The 24902-nt window shown below is 49.8% G+C and overlaps 1 protein-coding gene across 9 annotated transcripts in view; it reads left to right on the top strand.

Moving 5' to 3' along the window:
• KLHL20 (kelch like family member 20) overlaps positions 1–24902 on the top strand; it is a 1054184-nt gene that overhangs the window by 210991 nt on the left and 818291 nt on the right. For 5 of the 9 annotated variants that reach the window (XM_069641182.1, XM_069641181.1, XM_069641177.1 and 2 more), the window contains one exon: positions 1510–1581. The exons of the other annotated variants lie outside the window; for them this stretch is intronic. In XM_069641182.1, coding sequence (XP_069497283.1) covers positions 1510–1581 — 72 coding nt within the window. The remainder of the gene's footprint in view (positions 1–1509; positions 1582–24902) is intronic. 9 annotated transcript variants of the gene reach the window in all.

The raw sequence follows: 24902 nt of genomic DNA, 5'->3' as shown, positions 1-24902 counted from the left end.
TGTGGGAGGATGGGAACAATTGTGGGGGCAGGGGGGGTAGAGGGAAGACCACTGCGAGGGTGACATTTTGTTGTGGAGTGCCTCTGTGAAAGCTGTCAGCATTCATGAGATAGTTTGGAGTGAGTGATATTTTGGGTGGGGTTGGGAGGGTTTTCTTCAGTATGTGAATGACTGACTATATTGTTGCAGGCAGGGAAGGTGACTGTTACGTGGATATGTTGCAGAATATGAGGTGATGAGTGCACGTTCTTTAATTGCTGGTGCAAAGGGGTCACTGGGAGCACATGTAGATTGAGTGTAGGATGTATATGAATTCAGTGGGAGAGGTGAATAAAGAGCAGGGGTGTCGGGACATGAAGAGGAGGGGTGTGAGAAACAAGAGGGTAGGCACATTAACAGTTTAGTTATTTTTGAGAATTCAGTCATTGGCAAAGAGAAGGCTAAGGAGGGCACATGGTGACGTGTGTAAATGAGGTGTTAAAGAGAACAAGGTAAACCGAGAGTGGGGCGTGAAGGATAGGAAGATTAGATCAAGGTAGTTTGCTTGGGTGTCAGCTTGAAAGGTATGTAGGTAAACCAGGGATTGATCAGAGTGGGGTCTAGTTGTAGTTGATGGCCCTTTGATATGTTGGAAAGGTTGAGCTTGGCCCTTATGATTGTAGGATTGTTGGGCAGGAGTGTTGCAAGTAGCAGATCTAGATTGGAGAAGAGATTGCGTGTACTGAGTGGGTGGTGGATGATCATGGTAAAGCTGGTTCGAGTAAGGAGTTGTGCAGACGCGTTCAAAAAAGGGGAGCAAAGTCTGAAGGGGGCGAGGGGGACAGTGGTGTCCTTGCTCTTCGTTTGGCCAACACATCACCTTTATTACTGTGTCGAGGGGTGTGTGTGTGAAGGTGGTAAAGTAAACGTGGCGGGCAGCCCGAGAGACAGTGTTGATGGGGGTGGGGGGGCGTTTCAAGTTTCTGTGATGCCAATCAGCGAGAGTTTGGGGTGATGGGAGGAGGCATTGCAGTGTTCCATGAATAAAGATGTTTTTTTTGCAGATTGGGCTTTCTAGAGGCCCAGAGTGAGGGATGCAGAGGGCGAGGAGGTACTTTTGTCAGTCTGTGGAAGACTGACGTGATAGATTAGGCTAGATTAGGCTAGATTGCCATTTGAAGGCTAGGAAGAGAATGACTGAATCTGACAAGGAGGGACCAGTAGGGCAGGGCAGAGCATTGGGGTTAAGGATAGGTGGAGGCCATGAGAGGGGAAGGTCATTGAGGAGAAAAGCGTGGGTGATTACAGTTGGAGCCGGCAACACCTTTGGGTGGACTGGACAAAACACACCTAGGTACTGCCTACCATGTAAAAAAAGTAGGATGGTGATGAGCAACAGTATAGTTTTAATGCAAATGGGCCTGGGGAGACAAATGATGGATAAAGAGGTTGGTTGGGTTATTTAGTGTATTGGGGTCAGGCCTGTGCAGAATTATAATCTACAAACATACTGAATGCTTTCTTTTGCAGGAACTTTTTTCGCATAGCCACAAACAGTGACGCGCAGAATGTTCAAACCACTGAGAGCAGCCAGGCCGGCGTGTAAGTATAGTAAGATAGTAACAAAGTAGGCGGCCTCAAAAGGGCAAGAATGACGGTAGGATGCCCTAATTTATTGGGTGCGCGGGACTCCTTGTTAAAGGGATACATCATTAAGTAAACAGATTAACAATATTGGGGGACACTGGAGGTTTCATCGTAGCACTCTTTTCCACCCTCACCTCTTACATGGTGCCTTTTCTTCTTCAATGTATCTAGTCATGAAGCACATCCCTAGCTAAAAGCCGGGTGATCCAATGTGTCTGTGTATTAAAAAAAAATGCATCCTTTCAGCTTACAAGGTGGGTGGGGGAGTGGAATTAATGTGCAAGGTGGGAGCAGTGGTACAGACATATCTGGGGCCACAGCAATGACAAAGTTGGGGAAAGGACACCTGACCCTTGATCGTTTACTTGGCCCCGGTTGCCACTTATCACCTAAGCTCCTGTAAGCATGGTTCAAAGGGTAACTAGTTAAGCAATGATGCTGTTGGCAAATTGTGTTGCTAAAGGATGTCCAGGTAACGGTGATATTCATATTGCTAAATGTCAACGTTTTAAACAAACTGTTTAATGCCACATGGTAGCCCGAAGTACCATCATTTGCAGCTGGCATGCTAGAATGAAGAGGATTAGCCATAATCTAATAAAACAAATATGCCACCATATTGAGCTGTGTTTCAAGCACAACTCTTCATGCAATAATCTGCTTAAATATCATTGACTCAGAAAAATCAGTAAACTTAATTGGAGCATACAGACAACCAGGCAACAACCCTATTTTATATGCAAATGTGGACAGATCTTCTTGCAAACATACTAGATATCTCTAACCTCTGGTTACACTAGCCCAATGTTAAACGTGCTCATAAATGATTTTGCACCATCAGCAATATGAACTTCATAACCCAAATAACTGTCCCCACACAAAGACGGCTATGCCTTGGGTAGTTTATTGTATTTGGTTATCTATATAGCAGTCTTTCCCCATTTGTATGGCCTGATTGCACCTTGTGGTTGGAACGCCCTCGTTGACGATAGTCCATATGCTGGAGGTTCTACGTTTTGGATTAGGTGATGCGTGTGTGCATTTTTCGCCACTCTAAGACTTGGGTGGATGACTGGGCTCGACTAAGCAGCCCAAAGAGGTTGGGCACCTGGGTGGGCGATGTTGGAGGTTTGCGATAGTGCCATTGTTGAAAGTCGATGTGTGGGCAGCTATTAACGTTGGCAGCCGCTGTATGCTAGTGGCAGAGGTTTTGAGGCACGTCCGGTTTTTCAGTTTGAAAGGCTATATATTCTGCTAGACCAGATCCATAGCTTCATTTTATGGTGCATGGATGTTTGGCCGTTCCTGCAGCCTGTGTATACAGATGTGGTGTAATGTATGCGTACCACAGATTTTGATGTTCGGCTGCAGTGATCTTTATCCAGTGCAGACAGGCAGATGTAATAGAGTGGTATGAAGATATGGGCTAGGTGTTGCCATACAGCTGGTTCCACAGTATAATAGGCAGATATGGGGAACACACCTAGGTTTGATAATAGTGTATATTGGGAGAGAGGCCTAGGGTTCACAGTATGAAGGGATTTTAAAACATTTTGTGTGTGTGATGGATGTGACTGATTGGTTTATTTCTTCACTTGTGGTGCTGCTGTGTGTTGGGTTGAAATTCTCGGTCGTTCTGATCAGTTAAATTGAAAAATTGTTCCTACCTTATCTGTTGATGCTGGTTGACTGCAGTCTGTTCCCCAATTGGCGCGACTGCAGCCGGCTGGTATGTGGGTGGGATTATGCCTTTGCAACCACCTCATTGTTGGCTGTTGTTGGGGGTTGTTCGGAGTATGGCACTGTGCCCGGGGCCTAAGGTGGGGGCACTGCTGGTCCTACCCTTGTGCTCAGTGTGTTGACTGAAGCTGAGGCGCTGGGGCAGAGGGCGCCTGTTTGGTTGTATTTGTCATTGAGGATTCAGGGTTAGTTGGTAGATTGGACTTAGTTTGATAGTGGTGGCTGCTTCCCCTGCAGACACTGTCTGGAGCCGCCGCTGTAGGAGCTGCCCTTTGCCTATGGGCCCTTAGCCGCTGGGGATGCCCTGGCAGAGGGCTGCCTTGGGAAGGTGTGCTTAGAGTGGCAATTGGCCAATCAGGGGAGGGGGAGGGAGGAGGGAAACTGGGTCGGGTCTGGAAGGGGAGAAGGAAAATGGATATCAACGCGCACAGAGTAGGCAAAGATTATAAAGCCTTGGCAGACACATGCTTACCTTCTAATAGAAACCAGCAGTTTTCACCAAGTGCCTCACTCCAGTGGCGGCGCGACTGCACCTGCAGGGGATCCGCGTCTACCCCTACCTGGACGATTGGCTCATTTGTTTAAGGACAAGGGAGCTCGCCGTAGAACACAGCTGCTCACGGACCTGGGGGTCTCCATCAACTTCCCCAAGTCCCACCTGGTCCCCTCTCAAGTCGCACTGTTTCTGGGAGCCAAGCTCAACACAATGGCGCGTCTGGCCTTGCCGTAGGAGGAAAGGACAAAGGCCATCCTAGGCAAGGTGCAGCGTCTGCTGGCCACGGACGTGGCCAGAGTGAGGTTCATCAAGTCCCTCCTCAGGATGATGTCCTCTTGCATTTATCTTGTGCACCTGTGCAGGCTTCGGATGCGCCCTCTACAGGAGTTCCTCGATGTCCGCTGGATTCAAGCGATGAGCAGCTCGATGACGGGATCCCTCAACGAGACTTTCCGACAAGCGATCCGGTGGTGGGGCATCCGTGCTAATCTAGCGGCGGGGACAGACTTTCAGACCCCGGCCCACGAGGCGATGGTGACGACGGATGCCTCCCTGGAGGGGTGGGAAGCCCATACTGGAGATCTTCACGCGAGAGGCCTTTGGCTTCTGGAGGAGAAGCCGCTCCACATCAACATCCTGGAGCTCCGGGCAGTGTTCTGGGCCCTCGGGTCCTTTCTCCCATCCCTCAAGGGCAAGGTGGTGAGGATCTTCACCGACAACACCACCACAATGTTCTAAATCCGGAAGCAGGGTGGAACCAGATCCCCGGCCCTATCCAAGGAAGCCCAGGACCTGTGGCATTGGGCCGTTGCTCAAGGGATGTTTCTGGTGCAGTTTCATCTGGCAGGGATAAAAAACACCATCGCCGACTCACTCAGCAGAGAGCTGCGCTCGTGCCATGAGTGGGAACTATGCCAGGATCAAGTGGACTGACTATTTCAGCGATGGGGCAAACCCCAGATCGACCTGTTCGCGGCAGCGACAAACTCCAAGTGCCAGAGGTTCGCCAGCAGGTTTCCCCAACAGAGGAGCATGCCTTCTCGTTCCCCTGGGACGGCCTGTTCCTATATGCGTTTCCTCTGTTGCCGTTGCTGCTCCGACTCATCAACCAGCTCAAGAGGTCCCGGTGCAGAATGATCCCGGACCTTCTGGACTTGTTAGCGTCCCCACCAGTCAAGCTGTCGACGGACGCAGATCTTCTCTCTAGAGAAGAGGCGCAATTCTTCATCACGACCCAGAGTCGCTGAATTTGCAGGCCTGGCTCCTGCAGCACTAGGATTTGGAGGATACAATATCCCGGCCGACTGCAGAGAGGTTCTTGCGAAGGCCAGGGCGTCCTAAACTCTCAAGTGTTGGCCCCTCCTGGAACATTCATGGATGATATTAACTCCATTTTAACTAATAACCTTAAAAATACCTCACAAGTACTTCTTTTTGGAGACTTGCACATGGGTTTTAATGACCACTCAGACCAGCTTGCCACAACTGTAGCTAACACCTTGTCAGACCTGGAATTCACCCAAAGAAGTAACACTGCTACCCATGAGAAAGGCAGGATCCTTGATTGGGTCGCAGACTATAACTGTCAGGCTAACATCCTCTCCATCTCGCCTCTAGCTTGGACTGACCACCATCTAGTGTCCTTCCTGCTTTCGACCAACAAGCCTCCACCCCCCTGTGGCCATCAGGGCGCCTCCCACCCTAACCAGAAACAAAAAAAACATTACTGAGGACATGCTCCTACCAATACTACTCCCCACTCTCGACTCTCTTCATGATAACTCAGACCCTGAGAGCTTAGTAGAAGAATTTAATAAAATCATGACAACCTCCCTGAACCAGATTGCCCCAGCGAAACTAAGACCAAGCAAACAAAAAACTCATTTGAATAATTGGTTCAACCATTCCTAAAAGGCCTACGACAACAAAAAACACAATGCGAGGCCATTTGGAGCAAACATCCATCTGAAGCCAATAAACGCAAACTTGCTAAACTGTCCACACTATATAAAAAAGAAATTTACCTTGCAAAACGCACTTCCTTTGACACACGCATAGCTAATGCCAAGTCCAACATAATTGTTCACAATTCTTAAAGAAGTAGAGACCCCAATAGCACCACCTGATACTTGCATAAAAGACAAAAAATGGTGCGAGGACATCCAATTCGCCCTTTCTATCAAAATAGCCACTCTTCAAAACAAAATCTCCTGCAAACGAATTAGCCTACCTGATCCCTCTGCCTCCAACTCCACAGGCAAAACCAGTAGAGGCGATGCCACGCTATTCAACTTCACCAAGGTCTCGATTATTGAAGTGGAAAGAATAATTCTATCCCTCAAACCGTCAAACTGTCAAGGGGATCTAGGTCCGGCACAACTTATCAAGGATGCAGCCCGCGACTTATCGCCTTTCATCACCAAACTCATTAACGCATCCTTCACCACCAGCATAATTCCTACCAACCTGAAACAGTCATGGGTACTCACTCTGCTGAAAAAAAAACACACTCGGCCCATCCATGCCCACCAACTATAGGCCCATCACCACGGTGCCTTTTATCCTAAAAATCTTGGACAAGGTAGCTTATACTCAAATTCAAAAACATCTGGAACAACATCACCTGTTAGGAGCTAGACAATCTGGATTCCGCCCCCAGCATGGTACGGAAACTGCCCTCATTGATCTAAAGACACAAATTGATGAGCTGAGAGACAAGGGGAAAGCAGCACTACTCCTCCTCCTAGATCTCTCAGCTGCCTTCGATCTTGTCGACCATTCCATCTTATGTAACCACCTTAACACAGCAGCACACTTCTCCCTCCAAGCCATCACCTGGATTAGATCCTTCTTAAATGGCAGAACAATGAGGGTCTTCTCGCCGTTAGCGGCCGCTGACCCATACCCATTACTTGCAGTGTGCCTCAGGGATCCTGTGTCTCACCAACACTCTATAACATCCTCACTAAGCCCCTTTTCAATGATCTGGATCATCTTGGTATCGCCTACACTAACTATGCAGATGATACACATCCTCCTCCCACTTTCTGGGGATTATGAAAAGGATTTGGCCTTGGTGAATAGAGTGTATATCATCATCCAGGCATGGATGGCCACTCATGGCCTATACCTGAATGATGATAAAACGGAACTCATCATCCTTGGCACCCATTCCAACTTACAAAAACTAGGACCCAGGTACTCATCTTTCATAAATGATGGCAACATCATAAAAGTAGAGCATGAGGTTAAAACACTTGGCTTCTACCTTGACTCTCGATTATCATTCACAAAACAGGTTAACTCCCTTGCATCGTCTACAGCCTACACGTGCAAACTGATACGCAAATGCAAACCATTCCATGTTCGATAACGGCTGCATTACTTTGGCCAGAGCGCTCATCCTCTCACGCCTAGACTACTGTAATGCACTCTACCTAGGATCACCCAAAGCCATTATCAAACGCATCCAAATCCTCCAAAACAATGCCCTGAGAGCGGCCCTAGGAATGTCCTGAAAAGATCGCATCTCCCAGATCAGTCGACAACACAACTGGCTTTCAACTCGCAAGAAAGTACTCCTAAAAACATATCTCTGACCTATAAATCCCTCAATAATGCTGCTCCCATTTACCTAATAGAGAGATTTCACAAGTACACATCCTCGAGACCCACCAGATATGTCAACAAAGACTGTCTTGTCGTACCGAACTTCAAAACGGCCACAATCGGAGGCAACAGCTTCCCGGTGAAAGCCTCTAAACTATGGAACAACCTGCCTCCTAGCTTAAGACTGAACCAAACTTACCACAAATTCAGATCTAACACTACTATATGGCTAAAAACTAACAACCAACTCTCTTAACCTAGCAATGAGACCTACCCATATGACCACGCTAGCCTGCCGCTAGCCTTTACTCTGTATCTCTCGCTTTGGTCCACTATATATTATGCTGAAAACCTGTCTCCTTGTAATTAACCCCCCTTACCTGCATTATGTATATTGATTTGTATATAAGTCTTGTATTACTATATGTATAATTTGTGGTGTATACCATTGTATAATCCTGTGTGTAACCAGGTCTCGCATATTCTTGTATCTGCTGCGCCTGGGTATGACGCGCATTACAAATAATAAATAAACAAATAAGTGGAAGAGGTTTGCGATCTGGTGCCGTGCACAGAAGATTAACCCTCTGCAGATTACGGCCCCTCAATTATTGCTGTACCTTCTGTCGCTAGCCACAACTGGACTATCTCATGCTTCAAACAAGATAAACCTGGCAGCGATTTCCCGATAAACCAGGACTACAGGGCGGTCATCCCTGTGGTCTCATCGCCTGGTTAAGGAATTCATGAAGGGACTATTTCGATCATTCCTACCGTTGAAGGCGCCAGCCCCGGCGTGGGAGCTCAACGTGGTGCTGACCAGGCTCATGGGTCCGCCATTCGAGCCATTGCATTTGGCCCTGTTGAAGTTTCTGTCGTGGAAAACGGCGTTCCTGGTGGCCATCTGCTCCGCACGACGCGTGGGAGAGATCCAGGCACTATGCTGCAAGCCTCCATACCTGACCTTTCATGATACAAGGGTAGTGCTTAGGACGCACCCCTCCTTCATGGCCAAGGTGCCGTCAGACTTCCATCTCAATGAGCCCTTGGTGTTACCAGTCTTTCCTGTCACCTTCGTCGCCGGCCAAGAGAGGACTTTGCACTCGCTGGATGTAGCTAGAGCGCTGAAGTTCTGCGTGGACCGAACTAAGAGTTTTTGGAGGACATCACAGCTGTTTGTGAACTTTGGACCTGTGAACCAAGGGAAGGCTCTCTCGAAGGCTTCCATTTCCAGATGGCTCTCCGGCTGCATCATGCACTGTCATCGGTTGGCGAACCGACCGTTGCCCGGCCGTCCGAGAGCCCATTCGACCAGAGCGGTCGCTGCTACCACAGCGTACTTGTCTGGTGTGCCCCTGCTGGACATCTGCAGGGCTACTACGTGGAGGTCGACACACACCTTCACGAGATTCTACTGCGTCGACCGGGATTCCAGGGAGGAGTCCAGGGTCAGCAAAGCAGTGCTGCACAACCTGTGCGCTTACGGTGAGCCTGGTGAGGAGGTAAGAAATGCTTAATGTTGAGCCTTGCCACCTCCCGTGGTTGTGCATGTGTGTACTGCTATGTATTCTTATATTCATGAGCATGTGAATCCATGCCAGACCCCATGCTGGAGAAGGAACAAGCTACTTACCTGTAACTGTTGTTGTCCGGCATGGGTCTGGTATGGATTCACATGCAAACCCTCCCTCCTACCCCTCTGCAGCTATTCACTTGGTCATACTGCCACTTTACGTGCTACCAAATCTGAGGATGGCTGCCAGAGGCGGGGCTTGGCGAGAGGGCATTCATTGACTGGGGGCAGTATGACCCAGAGACCAGTGATTGGTTACTACTAAAAGACTGATCAGAAACAAAACTGATCTGATTTTTTTCTTTACCGAGGATTCCCGGCCTGACGGAATATTCATGAGCATGTGAATCCATGCCAGACCCATGCCAGAGAACAGTTACAAGTAAGTAACTTGTTCCAAACTGGTGGCCCTACCAGCAAAAGAGGTTTTCTATCCCATAAATTGTGATCTTAATGATGCCTATTGGGGAGAATTTTAATTTTAGTGCTGAATTCCTCCCACATTAAAGACCCCCAGCTCTTTTGCTGGACTTTGGCCTTTTAATTTTAACTCCTGAGTGAGTGAGACCATTTTCTCACTCTGGTGTTTTACATGATTTGGATTTTGTATGTTCACTGTTTTTGGAGTCTGACAAACTCCATAGGCATCTTCTTTTTTGTATGGTGACACACAGCACCTTCAGTGCATTGTCCCAGAGAAATCCTTTTAGATTTCGCATGAGGTTTAACTACCTTTTCTTGTGTTAACTACAGTTCCCGAGAATAGTTAAGTGAAATTGACTTTACTTACCTTTTCTCTTGTAGGTCCAGCACACCCCATCTTTTGTCGAGTGCTGAGGGTTACTTAGTAGCCCCTTTTCCTACATTCTCATGTAACATTTTTGTTACCCTCCATTTTAAATGACTGGTGGCAGTGGTTCAATTTTTTTCCTACCATTGAGCTTTTTCTACTGCAGGCTGAACCCTCAACTGCAGTATCTCACCCATGGGTGACCATTTTGTCAAAATGGCCCTGGTCTTGTTTTCTTCACCATTTTCCCTTTGTGAGGTCTTTCTTGGGTTTTACTGTGTGGTGAGACAGATTTGAACCCTTTGTTTGTCTTGCCTTTGTGTCTGGAAGGACAGGATGTGAGGGAGGGTCCCGAAACTCCCCTGTCCTTTGTCTCTAGGAATGCCTGAATGCAACTAGTCCTTCTCCAGCATGGGGTCTGGCATGGATTCACATGCTCATGAATATTCCCCGTCGTCAGGCTGGGAATCCTCGGTAAAGAAAAAATCAGTATCAGTTTTGTTTCTGATCTGTCTTTCGTAGTAGTAACCAATCACTGATCTCTGCGTCATACTGACCACAGCCAATGACTGCTCTCTACCTAAGCCCCGCCTCTGGCAGCCATCTTCAGATATTTACCGCACGTTCAAGTGTTGGGATCCTCGTGCTATTGCTCTCGAGCGTTAGTGCTTTTTTCACGTTTTTTCTCAGAAAAATCTCTTTTTTTCGGTCAAAAGAGCCTCAAGCTCCACCGTCTCTTCATCCGATCAACGGGGGCCCGTGTCGGTTTCGTCTACGCCCCTCAAGGGTGAAGATTTCGTCGAGCCATGCTTTTGGAGGACTCCACAAGTTTCTCAGGCCCATCTCGGACATGGCCCAGGAGAAGGGAAGCTCAACGCCCGGAAAGCTGTTCAGGGTCTGCCCTGGATGCCAGCTTCAGAATGTCTTTAAGGAGGACGAACACTCCCTTTGCCTTTACTGCCTTCATGAGGACAAGACGCACGTGGAGAAGGACTATGCGTTTTGCGGCAATATGTCGGAGCGGACCATGAAGGACCGCCATCAACGTCTCGCCAACTGGCTGGAAGGAACAAGCCCGTCAGGCGAGAAGAAGTCCAAGCGTTCTTCTAAGACCTTTGAGGGCGCCCCGGCGACGGGGGTCCAACAGAAGGCCAAGAACCGCAAGTCCGCTGGTACCGGGAGCGCCGAACGGTCGGGCTCTACGGGCGCCAGGCAGGGCGCATCCTCCCTGGCGCCATCAACCACGAGCCAACGCTCTGGCTCGGGTAAGAGGAAGGCCGAGCACCCGGCGAAGCTCCTGGAGAGACCCCGGTCGAGCTCGAAGGCCCCATCGGAGGGGGAGCGAGGCGGTGACCCTCCCCCCCAAGGAGAAGGCGGTGAGTGCACCTAAGGTGGAGAAAGCCTTAACCCACCCGGCCAAGGCCTCTATCGAGACAGTCACGGCGGCCCTGGCTCAGCCTGTGGAGGCTACACCAGTGGTGGCGACCTCGGGGCCCAGAGTCTCCCTGCCACCGCAGAGGGAGTCCTCTTTCATGCCCATCGACAGGACCCCGTGAAACCTCCGACGGAGAAGAAAAAGAGGGGGCAGGAGGTCGTCGTGGATTCGGCCTCAACCTCTGAGGAGGAGCTGATCGAAGTCTTAAGCCACGGCGTTGGCGTGGAAGAAGACCAGCCGGTCGGGAGGGACCCCGACGGAGACGACGAGAACGTCGAGGGTGCCGACAGGGCTCCTGACCGCCCGTCGGACTCCCCTCAACCCGTACCGCAAGACAACTCTGCGGCCATTTTGTTGGCTATTCAGTCCTTATGCTCGGAGATGAGGACGAGACTGCCGTTACCACCAACGGAGGAACCGCTCCCGACGGGGGACCCGGAGCCAGGCCCTTCTGGGAGCCCTCCCCCTAAGAGAAGAAGGATTCATCCTCCACCTCCTTTTCAGCCATCGCGCCCTGTTCAGCCCTCCTCCCCGTCCACGACACGTGGGGATGATACGGGGACTGACACGGCCGCGACGGGTACAGACGACAAGGTTTACGACGAGGATCTCCCGTCGTCACCTCCCACCCGGGCTTCCCCGCCCGACGAGATTGGATCGTTTCACTCAATGATCGCCAGGGCATCCAAGCTTTTCCAGCTCTGCCCGGAAGAGAAGGAAAGTTTCCTTTATCAACGGCGCGAGGCCAAGAGGAAGACTGTCCTCGCTGTACCTCTACTGGACGATATTTGGGATGGGGGCCTCGCCCTCCTCAAGAACCCATCCACGACGCCGGCTAGAAGGGATCGGTACGAGAAGTAGTACCGGGTCGCGGATGCGGCCTTGTGCCTTCGGGCACAGCCGACCCCGGACTCGGTCGTCTCCGCGGCGGCCAGGAAGAAAGCGGGGGGTGCGCGGCCTCTACGTCGACCTCCCCGCCGGACGGCGAGGGAAAGAAATTAGACACGATGGGACGCAGAGTCATCTCGTCGGCAGCGACGACGATTAAGGCGGCCAACGCCTTGGCTATCGTAGCCCGCTACGACAGGGAGTTGTGGTACAAACTGGCCCCCCTGCTGGACTTCCTACCAGACGACAAGAGGGCGGAAGCCCTAGAGACCTTGCAGGAAGGAGAGGTGGCGTCGGACCATGCCATTACGATTGCGACGGACATCGCTGACACTGGATTTCGCCAGTTGGGCAACGGCGTGTGCCTTAGGCGGCGTGGATAGCTCAAGGCTACTGACTTCCGTCAGGACGTGCAGACCAGAGTCTTGGACATGCCGTTCGACGGAAACAACCTGTTTGGGAAAACAGTGGACGATTCCCTTCAAGCCATCAAGGCGGACACGGAGACGGCCCGGGCTCTTGGGGTTTTCCAGCAACGGCGGCCGCCCTTTCGGAGCGGCAGAGGCAAACTGGGTGCCTCCAAAGGTTCCAGCGGCGGATTTTCCACCTACCGTCAAGCGGCCCGTTCGTCGTCACAGGAAGCTTACAGGGGACGAGGCAAGTCAGGCGGATCCTGCTGTCGTCGCCAAGGAGGACAAGGCGGCAAAGCCTCGTCTAAGCAGGACTGAACCGGCCGTGGGGTCGGGCCCCCACCGAAGCACCCCGGTGGGAGGCCGGCTGGCGAGCTTCGTCAGCGTGTGGGAGTCCATCTCCACCGACCGTTGGGTGCTGGACGCCCTAGCTCAGGGTCACGCGCTCGAGTTTCTAAAGAGGTGCCCGCGCGTCCCCCCTGTGGCCAGGAAAGAACATCACGTCCCTCAACTTCTCTTGGAGGTAAAGGCGCTGCTCAAGAAGGGCGCCATCGAGCTCGTCCCAAAGAGGCTTCAGGGCTCCGGAGTTTACTCAAGATACTTCCTCGTGAAGAAGAAGACGGGAGGATGGCGTCCCATCCTGGACCTACGACGACTGAATAAATTCATCAAGGCACAGAAGTTCCGGATGGTCACCCTCCAACACGTCCTGGGTCAACTGGAGGAGGGCGATTTCCTGTCGTTGTATTTGGAGGATGCCTACTTCCATATTCCCATCCTAAAGGGACACCGAAAGTTGCTCAGGTTTGTGGTCCAAGGGTGTCACTACCAGTTCAAAGCCCTTCCCTTCGGTTTGAGGTCGGCACCCAGGGTGTTCACCAAGTGTCTTGCACCGGTGGCGGTGCAGCTGCGCCGAGAGGGGATCCACGTCTACCCCTACCTGGACGACTGGCTCATCCGAGCAAAGACGAAGGAGCTCGCCGTGGAGCACACGGCAAGGACCGTACAACTACTCACGGACCTTGGATTCTCCATAAACTACGCCAAGTCCCACCTGGTGCCCGCGCAAGACGCACTGTTTCTGGGAGCGAAGCTCGACACAGTGTTGCTTCTGGCCTCTCCGTCGGAGGAAAGGACGAGGGCCATCTTGGGCAAGGTGCAGCGGATGCTGGTTGCGGACGCGGCCAGGGTGAGGTCCATCAAGTCCCTCCTCGGAATGATGTCTTCTTGCATTTATCTCATCCGCCTGTGCAGGCTCCGGATGCGCCCGTTGCAGGAGTTCCTGGGCGTGCGTTGGATCCAGACGACTGGCAGCTTCGGGGAGAGGATCACACTCGACGAGTTTCCGACGAGCGATCCGGTGGTGGGGCACCCGCGCGCATCTGACGGCGGGCATGGACTTCCAGTCCCCTGGCCACCAGGAGACAGTGACCACGGATGCCTCCCTGGAAGGGTGGGGAGCGCACACCGAAAATCTGCACGCGAGAGGCCTTTGGCTTCCGACGGAGAAGTCCCTCCATATCAACGTCCTGGAGCTCCGTGCAGTGTTTTGGGCCCTCCGGTCCTTCCTTCCGTCCCTCAAGGGCAAGGTGGTGAGGATCTTCACCGACAACACCACCACCATGTTCTACATCAGGAAGCGGGGCGGTACCAGATCCCCAGCCCTGTCCAAGGAGGCGCAGGATCTGTGGCATTGGGCCGTCGCCCAAGGGATGTTTCTGGTGCCGTTTCATCTGGCAGGGATAAAAAACACCATCGCCGACGCTCTCAGCAGAGAGCTGCGCTCGTGCCACGAGTGGGAACTACGACAGGATCTAGTGGACCGCCTCTTCCGACGGTGGGGCACTCCCCAGATCGATCTGTTTGCGATGGCGACAAACTCCAAGTGCCGGAGGTTCGCCAGCAGGTTTCCCCAGCCGAGGAGCATGGCCGATGCTTTCTCGTTCCCATGGGAGGGCCTGTTTCTATACGTGTTCCCTCGATAGCCATTGCTGATCTGGCTCATCAACCAGCTCAAGAGGTCACGGTGCAGGATGATCCTCGTCGCACCTGCGTTGCCGAGGCAGATATGGTTCCTGGACCTTCTGGACTTGTCAGTGTCCCCGTCAATCAAGCTGCCAGTGGACGCGGATCTTCTCTCCAGGGAAGGAGGCGCCATCCTCCATCACGACCCGAAGTCGCTGAACTTGCAGGCCTGGCTCCTACAGCGTTAGAGTTTGGAGGATACGACATACCGGCCGACTGCAGAGAGGTTCTTGCAAAGGCCAGGGCGTCCTCAACTCTTAAATGCTATGGACACAAATGGAATAGGTTCTCTGTCTGGTGCCACGCACAGAAGATTATCCCTCTACGGATTACGGCTCCCCAGGTACTGCCGTACATTCTGACGCTGACCAAGGCTGGACTGACGCACGCGTCATCAAGATTCATCTTGCTGCGATCTCCCGATACACCAGAACCATGGGCCGGACGTCTTTGTGGTCTCATCGTCTGGTGAAAGAATTCATGAAGGGACTGTTCAGATCGTTCCCGCCGGTGAAGGCTCCGGCCCCGGCGTGGGAGCTCAACGTGGTGCTGACCAAGCTCATGGGACCTCCGTTCGAGCCTCTGCACTCGGCTCCGTTGAAGTTCTTGTCGTGGAAAACAGCGTTTCTTGTGGCTATCACCTCTGCACGACGAGTGGGAGAGATCCAGGCCCTTTCCTGCAAGTCCCCGTACTTGACTTTTCACGACACGAGGGTAGTGCTCAGGACGCACCCCTCCTTCATGCCGAAGGTGCCGTCGGACTTCCACCTCAACGAACCCTTGGTGTTGCCTGTTTTCTTCCCGTCGCCTTCGTCGCCGGCCGAAAGGACTTTGCACACGCTGGATGTGGCTAGAGCGCTTAAGTTCTACGTGGACCGCACGAAGTGTTTTCGGAAGACGTCACAACTTTTTTTGAACTTTGGACCTGTCAATCGGGGGAAGGCTCTCTCAAAGGCCTCCATTTCCAGATGGCTCTCCGGCTGTATCATGCACTGTCATCGGTTGGCAAACCGACCGCTGCCCGGCCGTCCGAGAGCCCATTCCACCAGAGCGATCGCAGCTACCACGGCGTTCCTATCTGGTGTGCCCTTGCTGGACATCTGCAGGGCTGCTACGTGGAGGTCGACGCACACCTTCACGAAATTATACTGCGTCGATCGGGATTCCAGGGAGGAGTCCAGGGTCGGCCAAGCAGTGCTGCGCAACCTGTTCGCCTAAGGTGAGCCTGGTGAGGACTTAAGAATTGCTTAATGTTGAGTTTGATGTAATGCTTAATGTTGAGCCTTTGCAACCTCCCGTGGTTGCATGTGTGTACTGCAATGTATTCTTTATTCATGAGCATGTGAGTCCATGCCAGACCCCATGCTGGAGAAGGAACAAGTTACTTACCTGTAACTGTTGTTCTCCAGCATGGGTCTGGCATGGATTCACATGCGAACCCTCCCGCCTACCCCTCTGCGGCTCTTCACTTGGTCATACTGCCACTTCACGTGCTACCAAATCTGAAGATGGCTGCCAGAGGCGGGGCTTAGGTAGAGGGCAGTCATTGGCTGTGGTCAGTATGACGCAGAGATCAGTGATTGGTTACTACTACGAAAGACAGATAAGAAACGAAACTGATACTGATTTTTTTTCTTTACCGAGGATTCCCAGCCTGACGACGGGGAATATTCTTGAGCATGTGAATCCATGCTGGAGAACAATAGTTACAGGTAAGTAACTTGTTCCTTATTGGCTGGCTGGCTGTCCTTTCAGGACAGCCACCCTGCTGTGTGATTGACAGTCTAGGCTGTACATGAATGGGGAAAAACCTCGGGACTACAGGAAGAGTCGACCACTGCGGGAAACACCGCATGAAACCGTGAACGAAACTTGCTACATCCTTCTGGACCTTTGAATTGCCAGGTGAAGCCCTGCTGCTGTACTGATCTATTTTATTTTTATTTTTTGTTTTTTTTTCTTGCCCCCCCCCCCCCCCAACCTCGACTTCTCTCCTTGGCTTAGTGGGACCAACTAACCCCAAGACTAACTCCACTGGATCAGCCTCCCTGACTTACTGTGCCTCTGTTGCTTCGGAAGCCCATTGTAAGGGGTCGAGTGTCGGTAGTCAAGTGAAACGTCTGAAGCGGTAACAAATCCGGCTAGAAGCTCCAAGAGTCTCCTATGGACCAAATGATTTTCTACAAATTCTCTAACTTTATGGATCTGATGCACTTAAACCAAAGTCTTGCACAGACTGTGCCCCAATTGACATTGGCTGTCCTGGCTCTCCAACTCTTCTAGTCCATTGACTTTCAAATTGTTTGTCCCTCATAGGTGGTAGCCTGTCCTTCATAGGTGGTAGCCTGTTATAAACTGTTAATGTTGGGAAAGGATTGTCTATAGTTCATTGTAAAATGTAGATGTCCTTACAAACCTTGAAAAACTGTCTAACCTTTTTTATTCCCTAAACCATTCCTTTTTGCAAAGTATAACTAGTGTGATATATAAATGCCATTGCTGTCCTTCTGATTGAAGTCTCCTTAGGGTGTAGGAAGTGTGTAAGAAGCATATCCAAAGATTGTCCACTAAACTTTTTCGATTCTGAAAAGTACATTTACATTGTTAGAATTAATTGCTTTTTTTAAAGAATGCTTATTTAAAAATTGATGTTAAATAACTGTATAGAACTGAAACCTTCAGTGTAAGTGTTACTTGGCTACTTGTATTGACGGATTTCGTTTGTACCGCGCAACAGCTCACGTTTACCCCTCTTGAGATGGGCCTGACTGCTCAGTCACACTACCAGCTTCTGTAGTACACACCTATACCAAAAGGTGGGTTACCTAATACCAGGCAGATAGGTGTTATGTAGTCTGTGTGACTGCATAAATTCTTACCCCACAATGCCACGGCCAATTAGCTTTGTCCACTGTGAGAAACCTGAGGGCATTCCCACTCCGGAACCCCTTGGATCATCTACGCAGGTGGCCAGGGAAAGGCCATCACTTTTGGATCCCAACCCTGGAGGTGGAGAAGTGAGGGAGGATCACCTGGTTGAAGGGTCCTTGGGGACTAGGAGTGGTGTACACTTGGTCAAGACATGGTATCCCCCTTTTTTCTAATGACAACCCAACCTTTATGGGCTATTATAAGTCCTCTCCCCTCATTTGTCCACCTTTTGACACTTGACCGTACTGGGACAAAGAAACGGCACCTAAGAGCAATAAAGACTATGCTCTTTTACCACTCCAGTACTGGGACGAGGAAGAGTCCTACTAAGAATAGTGATGGTCTGGCATGTCTCTTTAATTGTGGTCGGGCAAAGTGGAACAATCATCCACACCTAAAACCTGTTAAAGAACTGCATGTGTGTAAATGGAGCCCAACCCTGTGGGGAAGGGGAACAGAAGGACCAGGAGGCCGGTGTAGGAAGCAGAAGACCCACCAATCTGGCGTGTAAATGGGGACCCCCCAAGCCCCCCTGGAGCAGAGCGGGAAAGGTGAAGTTAGCCTTGCTGGGAGCCCAACCCTTTTCCTTTCAAATCGAAGTGCTTGTTACCCTGTGGTAGAGGACCACCCCAAAAGTGTTGAGGGGAAGAAGCTGGAGCCCTGATAATGAAGAGAGAAGGCTGTGATCCTTGCTGCAGAATCTACTTTCAAAGTGACCAGTGACTTTCTGGAAACAGAGAAAACCTGTGCGCACACGTGTGTGAAATTGAACGTTTCTTGAAATACTTTGTTTCGTAGTGAGATGCAGGTTTTTGAAGGTCTCCGAACATGGAGTGGTTCATTAAAGGCAAACCAACAAATGCACTTGTCAACTATTTAACTGAAGGAAATACTTTGTATCGGAGTGGTCACGTATGGCAAAGCGTAAGTTTTCGAAAGTATCTGCAGAACAAAGTAAAGTGAAACAAACACTTATATTTGTGAACTGCTAAACAAAGGGACATATTTTACATCTTAGTGATAGCATGTGGCAAGAAACCAGTTTTCAAAGCTGTCAAAACATTGATCTATCTAGTTAAAGTGAAGCAAAACATTATTGAATCACAAAATGAAGGGGAAAAAGAACCCTAAACCAAAGACTATATTATTGAATACTGAATTGAATTAAAGAGAGGAAGTTTAAATCAATATAAACCATCATACCTTGACGTGCTAAAATGAACATAATTCTAAGCCAACTACAGTATTCTGAAATATAAGGTAATTTGAAAAGAACAGATAACCAAACGATATTCAAGCCTAATATGCAGTGACATTTTTTCAACCTGTTTGAAAGCTACATAATCATCCAAACTGTGTATTCGACAACAACCGTTACTAAACTGTGGAAGACCAGAACATTTTGCATTTTCTTTTGAAGTGTGGCACTTGGAGCTTGTGGAAGGGCACCCGAGTCCTAACTTGAGGAAGGAGACCCAGAGACTTGAAAAGACTAATTGCTTTCTTAATCTATTATCAGGAACTTTGAGACTTTACTTTGTTGAACTGTTTTATACTTCGGGAAGGGAGCTGAAGAAAGCTGCGAGCTGGAAGAAGCTCAGGACTTTGTGTTAAACACTGGTTTCTTCTGGTTGTTGACATCTCTACAGATTGTATGGTTATAATTGTGAGGGCAAGCATAGGTTTTGGACACACAGATTCCTAAGTTGAACTCTTTGACTCAGACTTTACTTGGTTTTATTTAGTTAGGGAAAAACCCACCTTAGCATAGGGCAAGGTCGGCCTTTCTCCAGCCTGACATTTAAGTTAATAAAGTTGATTATTTTGAATCTAGAGTGCTTTCTGTGTCCTCTTTCAGGATGCCTTCATACCACCAGGTCCCCCTGACCTAAACTATGACTGTAAAAAGATTGTGACTTTTGTACTTTAATGTATTATACGATCGTAAATTATGTTCATGATTAAAAAGTAATTCTTGATAATTGTTATGCAGAATGATTTTCTGCGTACCCCACCTCCCTTTATGATTACACTACACTTCTCCTACCGCATGAAGTGCTTTGTAGTCATCTGTTGTAATTTTGCACTACACCAATAAAATGAAACCAAATAAGTGAAGGTTGAAGCTGAGGTTGTTAGGTTTGCGAGTGTATGCTTATGTCTCAGATACCATCCTGGGCAGGTCACTGTCATTGTTGGAAATGTACACAAAGGTCAAGCTTGTGTACTAGTACACAACAGCTTACAGTAAAGGGAAAACATTTTGCAATGGATTCGAAATTAGTAACTGAAGTGTGTCCTGTCTCAGCTATCGGATACATTGAGGCTATAGCCCAACCCAGAAATAGTCTTTGAGATAGTCTTTCTATTAATGATTTGTGGGCTCTAGAGACATCTATCTCTGGGATTGCCTCAGTTACCCAGCCATCCATAATACTAGGTTTGTGCTTCTGATCTGAAACCCATGCTGTCTACATAACTTGGGCTACGGATGGTCTCCATAAATTATACCGCTTTAAACCTCTACTCTAGTCTGATGTTGGTGTTTTTTGTAGGGATTTGAGATAGTGCCTTGCACTTACTCAGTTGGGTTTGGGCTGGTTTTGTCACGCCCACTCCTTTTCCTTTCTACTCTTATTGTCTCCCCCTTCACCTCCCTCCATCAGAGGGATTCTTCTGTCCCTCTGTTTCACTGCTAGTTCTGGTGTCCACCCTTTGATGTTACTTCACCCACTTCACTAATGCTCCTCCTAGTCACTACCCCCTTGGTACTACTCTCCTCTTCCCACTAGTACTCTCCTCCCTACTACTCCTTACCACCACCACCACCGCTGCTGTACTCTTTTAGGAAAGATTTCTCTTTACAGCACCTTTTCCTTCATTTGTTATGGACCCCCCCGCCCCCCAGCCTTTTGCTTTTTAGTTAGAATCGGACCTGCTCTTATTGCAGTGAAGCCTTCAGCTTTACTACATTGGCTTTTGCTAATTTCCCATGGGGAAATGGATATGTCCTTCAGGCTGTCAGTACTGGGAAACATTTTCCCCCTAGTCTCATCACATTAACACTTTTGGTAACTTTTTTTATCATTGTTCAATGCAGTACAATGATTTTGGGTTCACTACACGTCACGTTAGGGATAGTGTTACAAGCACACCCATGTTGACATCCCCTTTCGGTCCTGGAAAGACTAGATGAAATACTCTGCGATTACCACTAGATGTCGGACTATATGCACAGCATGTGAATCTAAGCAGATGCATGTCATGGTCATTGGGCCAAGAACACAGACCGGGCCCGGATGGACACAGTCCTGGTGCCTTTTGCGCCAAGCTCAGAAATAAGACAACAAGAAACCTTGTTTGGGGACAATGCTTTTATTAGAAGCATAGCACCCCATTACAGGTGCAAGGTGCATTTAACATGGGCACTTCATCACTTAAAGCAGCCCCACGTGTACTCTTGGGTGGGGCTGCCATTTGCTGGGTTGCCTTGCACGTGCAGACTCACTAGGAGTGGCAGGGTGTGACGGGCAAGTCAGGCCTAGTGGGTGTACCCACGCTCACAGCTATATAAGCTGCTCCAATCCATGAGGCAGATGCTTTGTGTTATTCTGCGCATCCATGCAGCGTAACGCCCACTGCCGCCTGGGATTTGAACTTGCCTTGGAAGTCCTGCTTCCTGCCTCCATACTTACCATCTGGGGAATCTGCTCTCATCTGTGCACCAAACTCTTCATCCTGGCACCGCAGCTCACCTTCACATCTTCAGGAGCGCCGAACTCTGCATCATAACACCTTCAAGACTTCAGGGACATTGAAATCTTCTTCTTGGCACCGCAGTACTACTCGCTTCGTCTGCGACTGCAAAGCCTGCAAGAAAAAGCGAAAAGCAAGGTTAGACATTGAAAAGGCATTGAGTTTAAGGTTGCGCTCCCACCTCATCTCACGCTTTTCCTTAAACCAACACTCACCTGTTGTCGGACATTGCGGTTTCATCTATCCTCCCAGCTGCGTTCCACACCACAGCTGCTGTTGAGCTGCAATTCCATATATTTGGAAGAAAACAGAAGAGAAAATGTTATTAAGGAAATAACAAAATTGAGAGCAATAATACAAGACAGAAAGCGGGAAGGGGAAAACGGAGAAAGGAAAAGACAAGGGAACTTGATAAACACTAACAATCGGAAGAATAGTCCAGCTGGACTATTACTTACCAGGGATCAGTGAAGGAACTAGATCCCATCAACAAGCACCCTTGCCAGAAGTAGCAGGACGGAGAGCAATCAGTAATTACCAGGAGCAGTCTCACCAATTGTCGCAGTCCACAGCCTAGCTGCAGAAGGAGAAATCCGACGGTGATCACGTTCCTGGGAGGGCTGCAACCGTGCTCCAACGCCTCCACAGAGACCAGGTGAGCGAAACAGAACGCGAAGCCTCAACAACTCTCTGCCTGGGCGTTATGGAACCTTCTGAGACAGACCAATTGGCCCAATTACTAGGGCAATTACGGGCTGAAGACAGGAGGCCTGTGCATTAAGGAGGGATCTTCTTGTAACTCGAGAAAGAACTGATTATTTGGTAAGACAGATGCTACAGGCACAAGCAAGACAGGTTCCCTTGCCTGGGATAGCCCACTCTTCCACGCCTCCGCAATTGGCACCGCTGCAGGTGGTTCTTCCAGGGGCAGTGCCTCTAGCACTGCCCAAACGTTTCTTCGGTGATCCAAACAAGTTTGCCATATTCATGAACCAATGCCGCCTTCATTTTTTATGCAGACCAGGAGCCTTTCCTAATGATAAATACAAAGTTACCTTCGTACTCTCATATCTAGGAGGCAATGCAGCGGACTGGTCAATACCATTGGTAACAAGACGATCCTTTACTTCGAAGCTTTAGGGATTTTCAGCACGAGATGGAGAAATTATTTGCCCAACATGCTCCAGTACAAGCTCTGGACAACGAATTGTTACTCGGACAGGGGAATCGAGATCTGTTGACCTACGTTGCGACCTTCAATCATCTCATAGCCCAAACCAACTGGCCAGAGGAAAAGAGAACTACACTCTTTTATCGAGGGTTGCGTGGAGCACTTAAGGGATGTGTTGGCGCAAGTTGTGAACCCACCTGAGGGGTGTGCGGACTACATGGACCTGACAGTACAACTCGATCATAGGTTGCAGAATAGGAAAATGGATCGAGCTAGAGCAGAAGGAAGTTCAGTTTATATACGACCCCACGAGAATCAGACCAAACCACACAGTCGGAACCAATGCAAATCGGTGGGTTACGGAGCCCTCTTACCAAGGTGGAAAGAGAAAAGACAACAGCTCTGCTTATATTGTGGTAAAGCAGGTCACTTCCTCCGTGAATGCCCAGTAAAGCCACCCAAGAAAATCGTTGGAGCAACCGACAAAAACGACAAAAGAAGTACAGGACTCTGGGGGGATGAGGGGGAGCACGCCAATGCCCGGCAAGCCTACGGGTCCACTTGTCGAGCGAGAAAAAGGAATCCGTGCAGGCACAACACACTGAAAAAGTCAAGCTTCTGTTGCAGTATGGACCTCAAGAGGACATTACCTTCAATCTCATCGGTGCTCCTCAGTTCCAGATGATATTGGGAATGCCTTGGCTGGAGACCCATAACCTAGGATCGACTGGAGAAAACTAGTTCTGACCTTTCTTCAAGACTGTGCCGACACCTGTTACAACAAGGACGTCATCAACCTGACACCAAAGAAAGGAATCGTGCTGGGCCTTACTGGCTCTCTACCACTTGAATACCAGGACTACCAGGATGTTTTCCAAAAGGAGCAAGCCAATGTTTTAACCCGGCACAGACCCTATGATTGCCAAATAGACCTTGTGCCTGGAGCCCAAATCCCCTGCAGCCGAATTTAGGCCCTAACCGAACAGGAAAACCAACATCTTAGAACTTAACTGGATCAGTGTTTGGCAAACTGCTTTATCCGTCCATCCAAGCCCCCTGCTTCATCGCCATTTTTCTTCGTGCCGAAGGAGGAGGGGAACTTGAGAACCTGTATTGACTACAGAGCAATCAGATCAGTGAAAAACTGATACCCCTTACACCAGAGAGGACCTGTGCGAGAGGCAAGAGCTACAGGGGCGGAGAGCTGCTGTGTTGCAGGTGGGCTGCTGCCTGCTGACTTGCATGGACCCATGTGACCCATGTAGAGCGCACACCCAAAGCTGTACAAAAGGTGAAGCTCCACCTAGACTGTACTTGTGTACCGTGGACCCCCTTGGTTGAGCTCCATGAAAAAATTGTGATTGTGTTGTGGTGTTAGCGAGAGGAAAGGCTTTGTGCTCCTGTGCTTTCCCGTGTGGATTTTGCTGCTGCTGGAGCTATGTGTTTATTTTGCTGCTGGTGGTGCTTTAAGGACTGGTGAACTGTGGCTGCCCCACCCTCGCCTACCCGGAAAGCTCTACTCCTACTTAATCTCCCTTCGTAGCAGAGATAAGTGGAGTTAGCAGGAGTTGGCGAGAGGTGGTGAAGTGGTGGTTCGCTTTTGGAAATCATTAAAAGAATAAGGAGAAATTGAGATCCTCCTCCCTGCACTGCGTTAAATCCCGGCAGCAGGTAAGGGGAGGTGTGTTGTGGTGGGGTCTTGCCGATGACTGTGTTTCCACAAGGGAATGTTTCAACCAACACAAGGATGAAGGGGCTCTCGTTGCCCTTGCTGGAATCTGCTCTGAAGGATGTTTTGATGCCCATGAAAGATGGGGGGTTGGGGTGGGGGGGTGGAGGAAGGGGGTGCATATCCTGGGCCATTGGTGTTGGGGGCCGGGTCTCAGACCAAGGTCCCAAAATCTCATGCATCCCCAAGTTCCAGTGTCTTCGAAGCGCCTTCGCCCCCCATGGAACAAAATGGTGTGGAGAAGGATAGGAAGCCCGACTGGTGTGGCGCCTCCGGAGCTTGTTGCCTCTGCCCCCAGCATTAACTCCTGTTTGCAACTAGCGGCCCGAGTGTTAATCCATCAGGCTTTAGGGGAGCGAATGAGGAGCTGGCGAGTAAGCTGGCTAACTATCTCTCTTGACCTCACGGTCAAGATTTCTAAACAAAAAAGACAAAGTCTGTCCAGGGTGAACGAATGCTTAAGACTCTTGGATAAATCCCTCCTGGAAGTGGAGGATCTGGTGGATGGATAAGCTGACGCTACATTAGTCTGGCTCACCAAAGGGGGAGTGCCATGCACTGTCTGAGGGGGATGGTCCTATGAAAGCTGCCCCAGTGGGAGCAGTGGATACTCCTATTAAGTTTCAATATACCCCCGGTGGAAAATAGCCCACCATATAGGAGGGAATTACGGCAGACTATCTCGGGAAGTGAGGTGCCATCAGAGTCCTTTCAACAGGGAGC

The sequence above is a fragment of the Ambystoma mexicanum genome, chromosome 1q (assembly GCF_040938575.1).
Source record: "Ambystoma mexicanum isolate Mex_15411 chromosome 1q, UKY_AmexF1_1, whole genome shotgun sequence".
Lineage (NCBI taxonomy): Eukaryota > Metazoa > Chordata > Amphibia > Caudata > Ambystomatidae > Ambystoma > Ambystoma mexicanum.
This window is presented reverse-complemented; position numbering and strand designations above follow the sequence as displayed.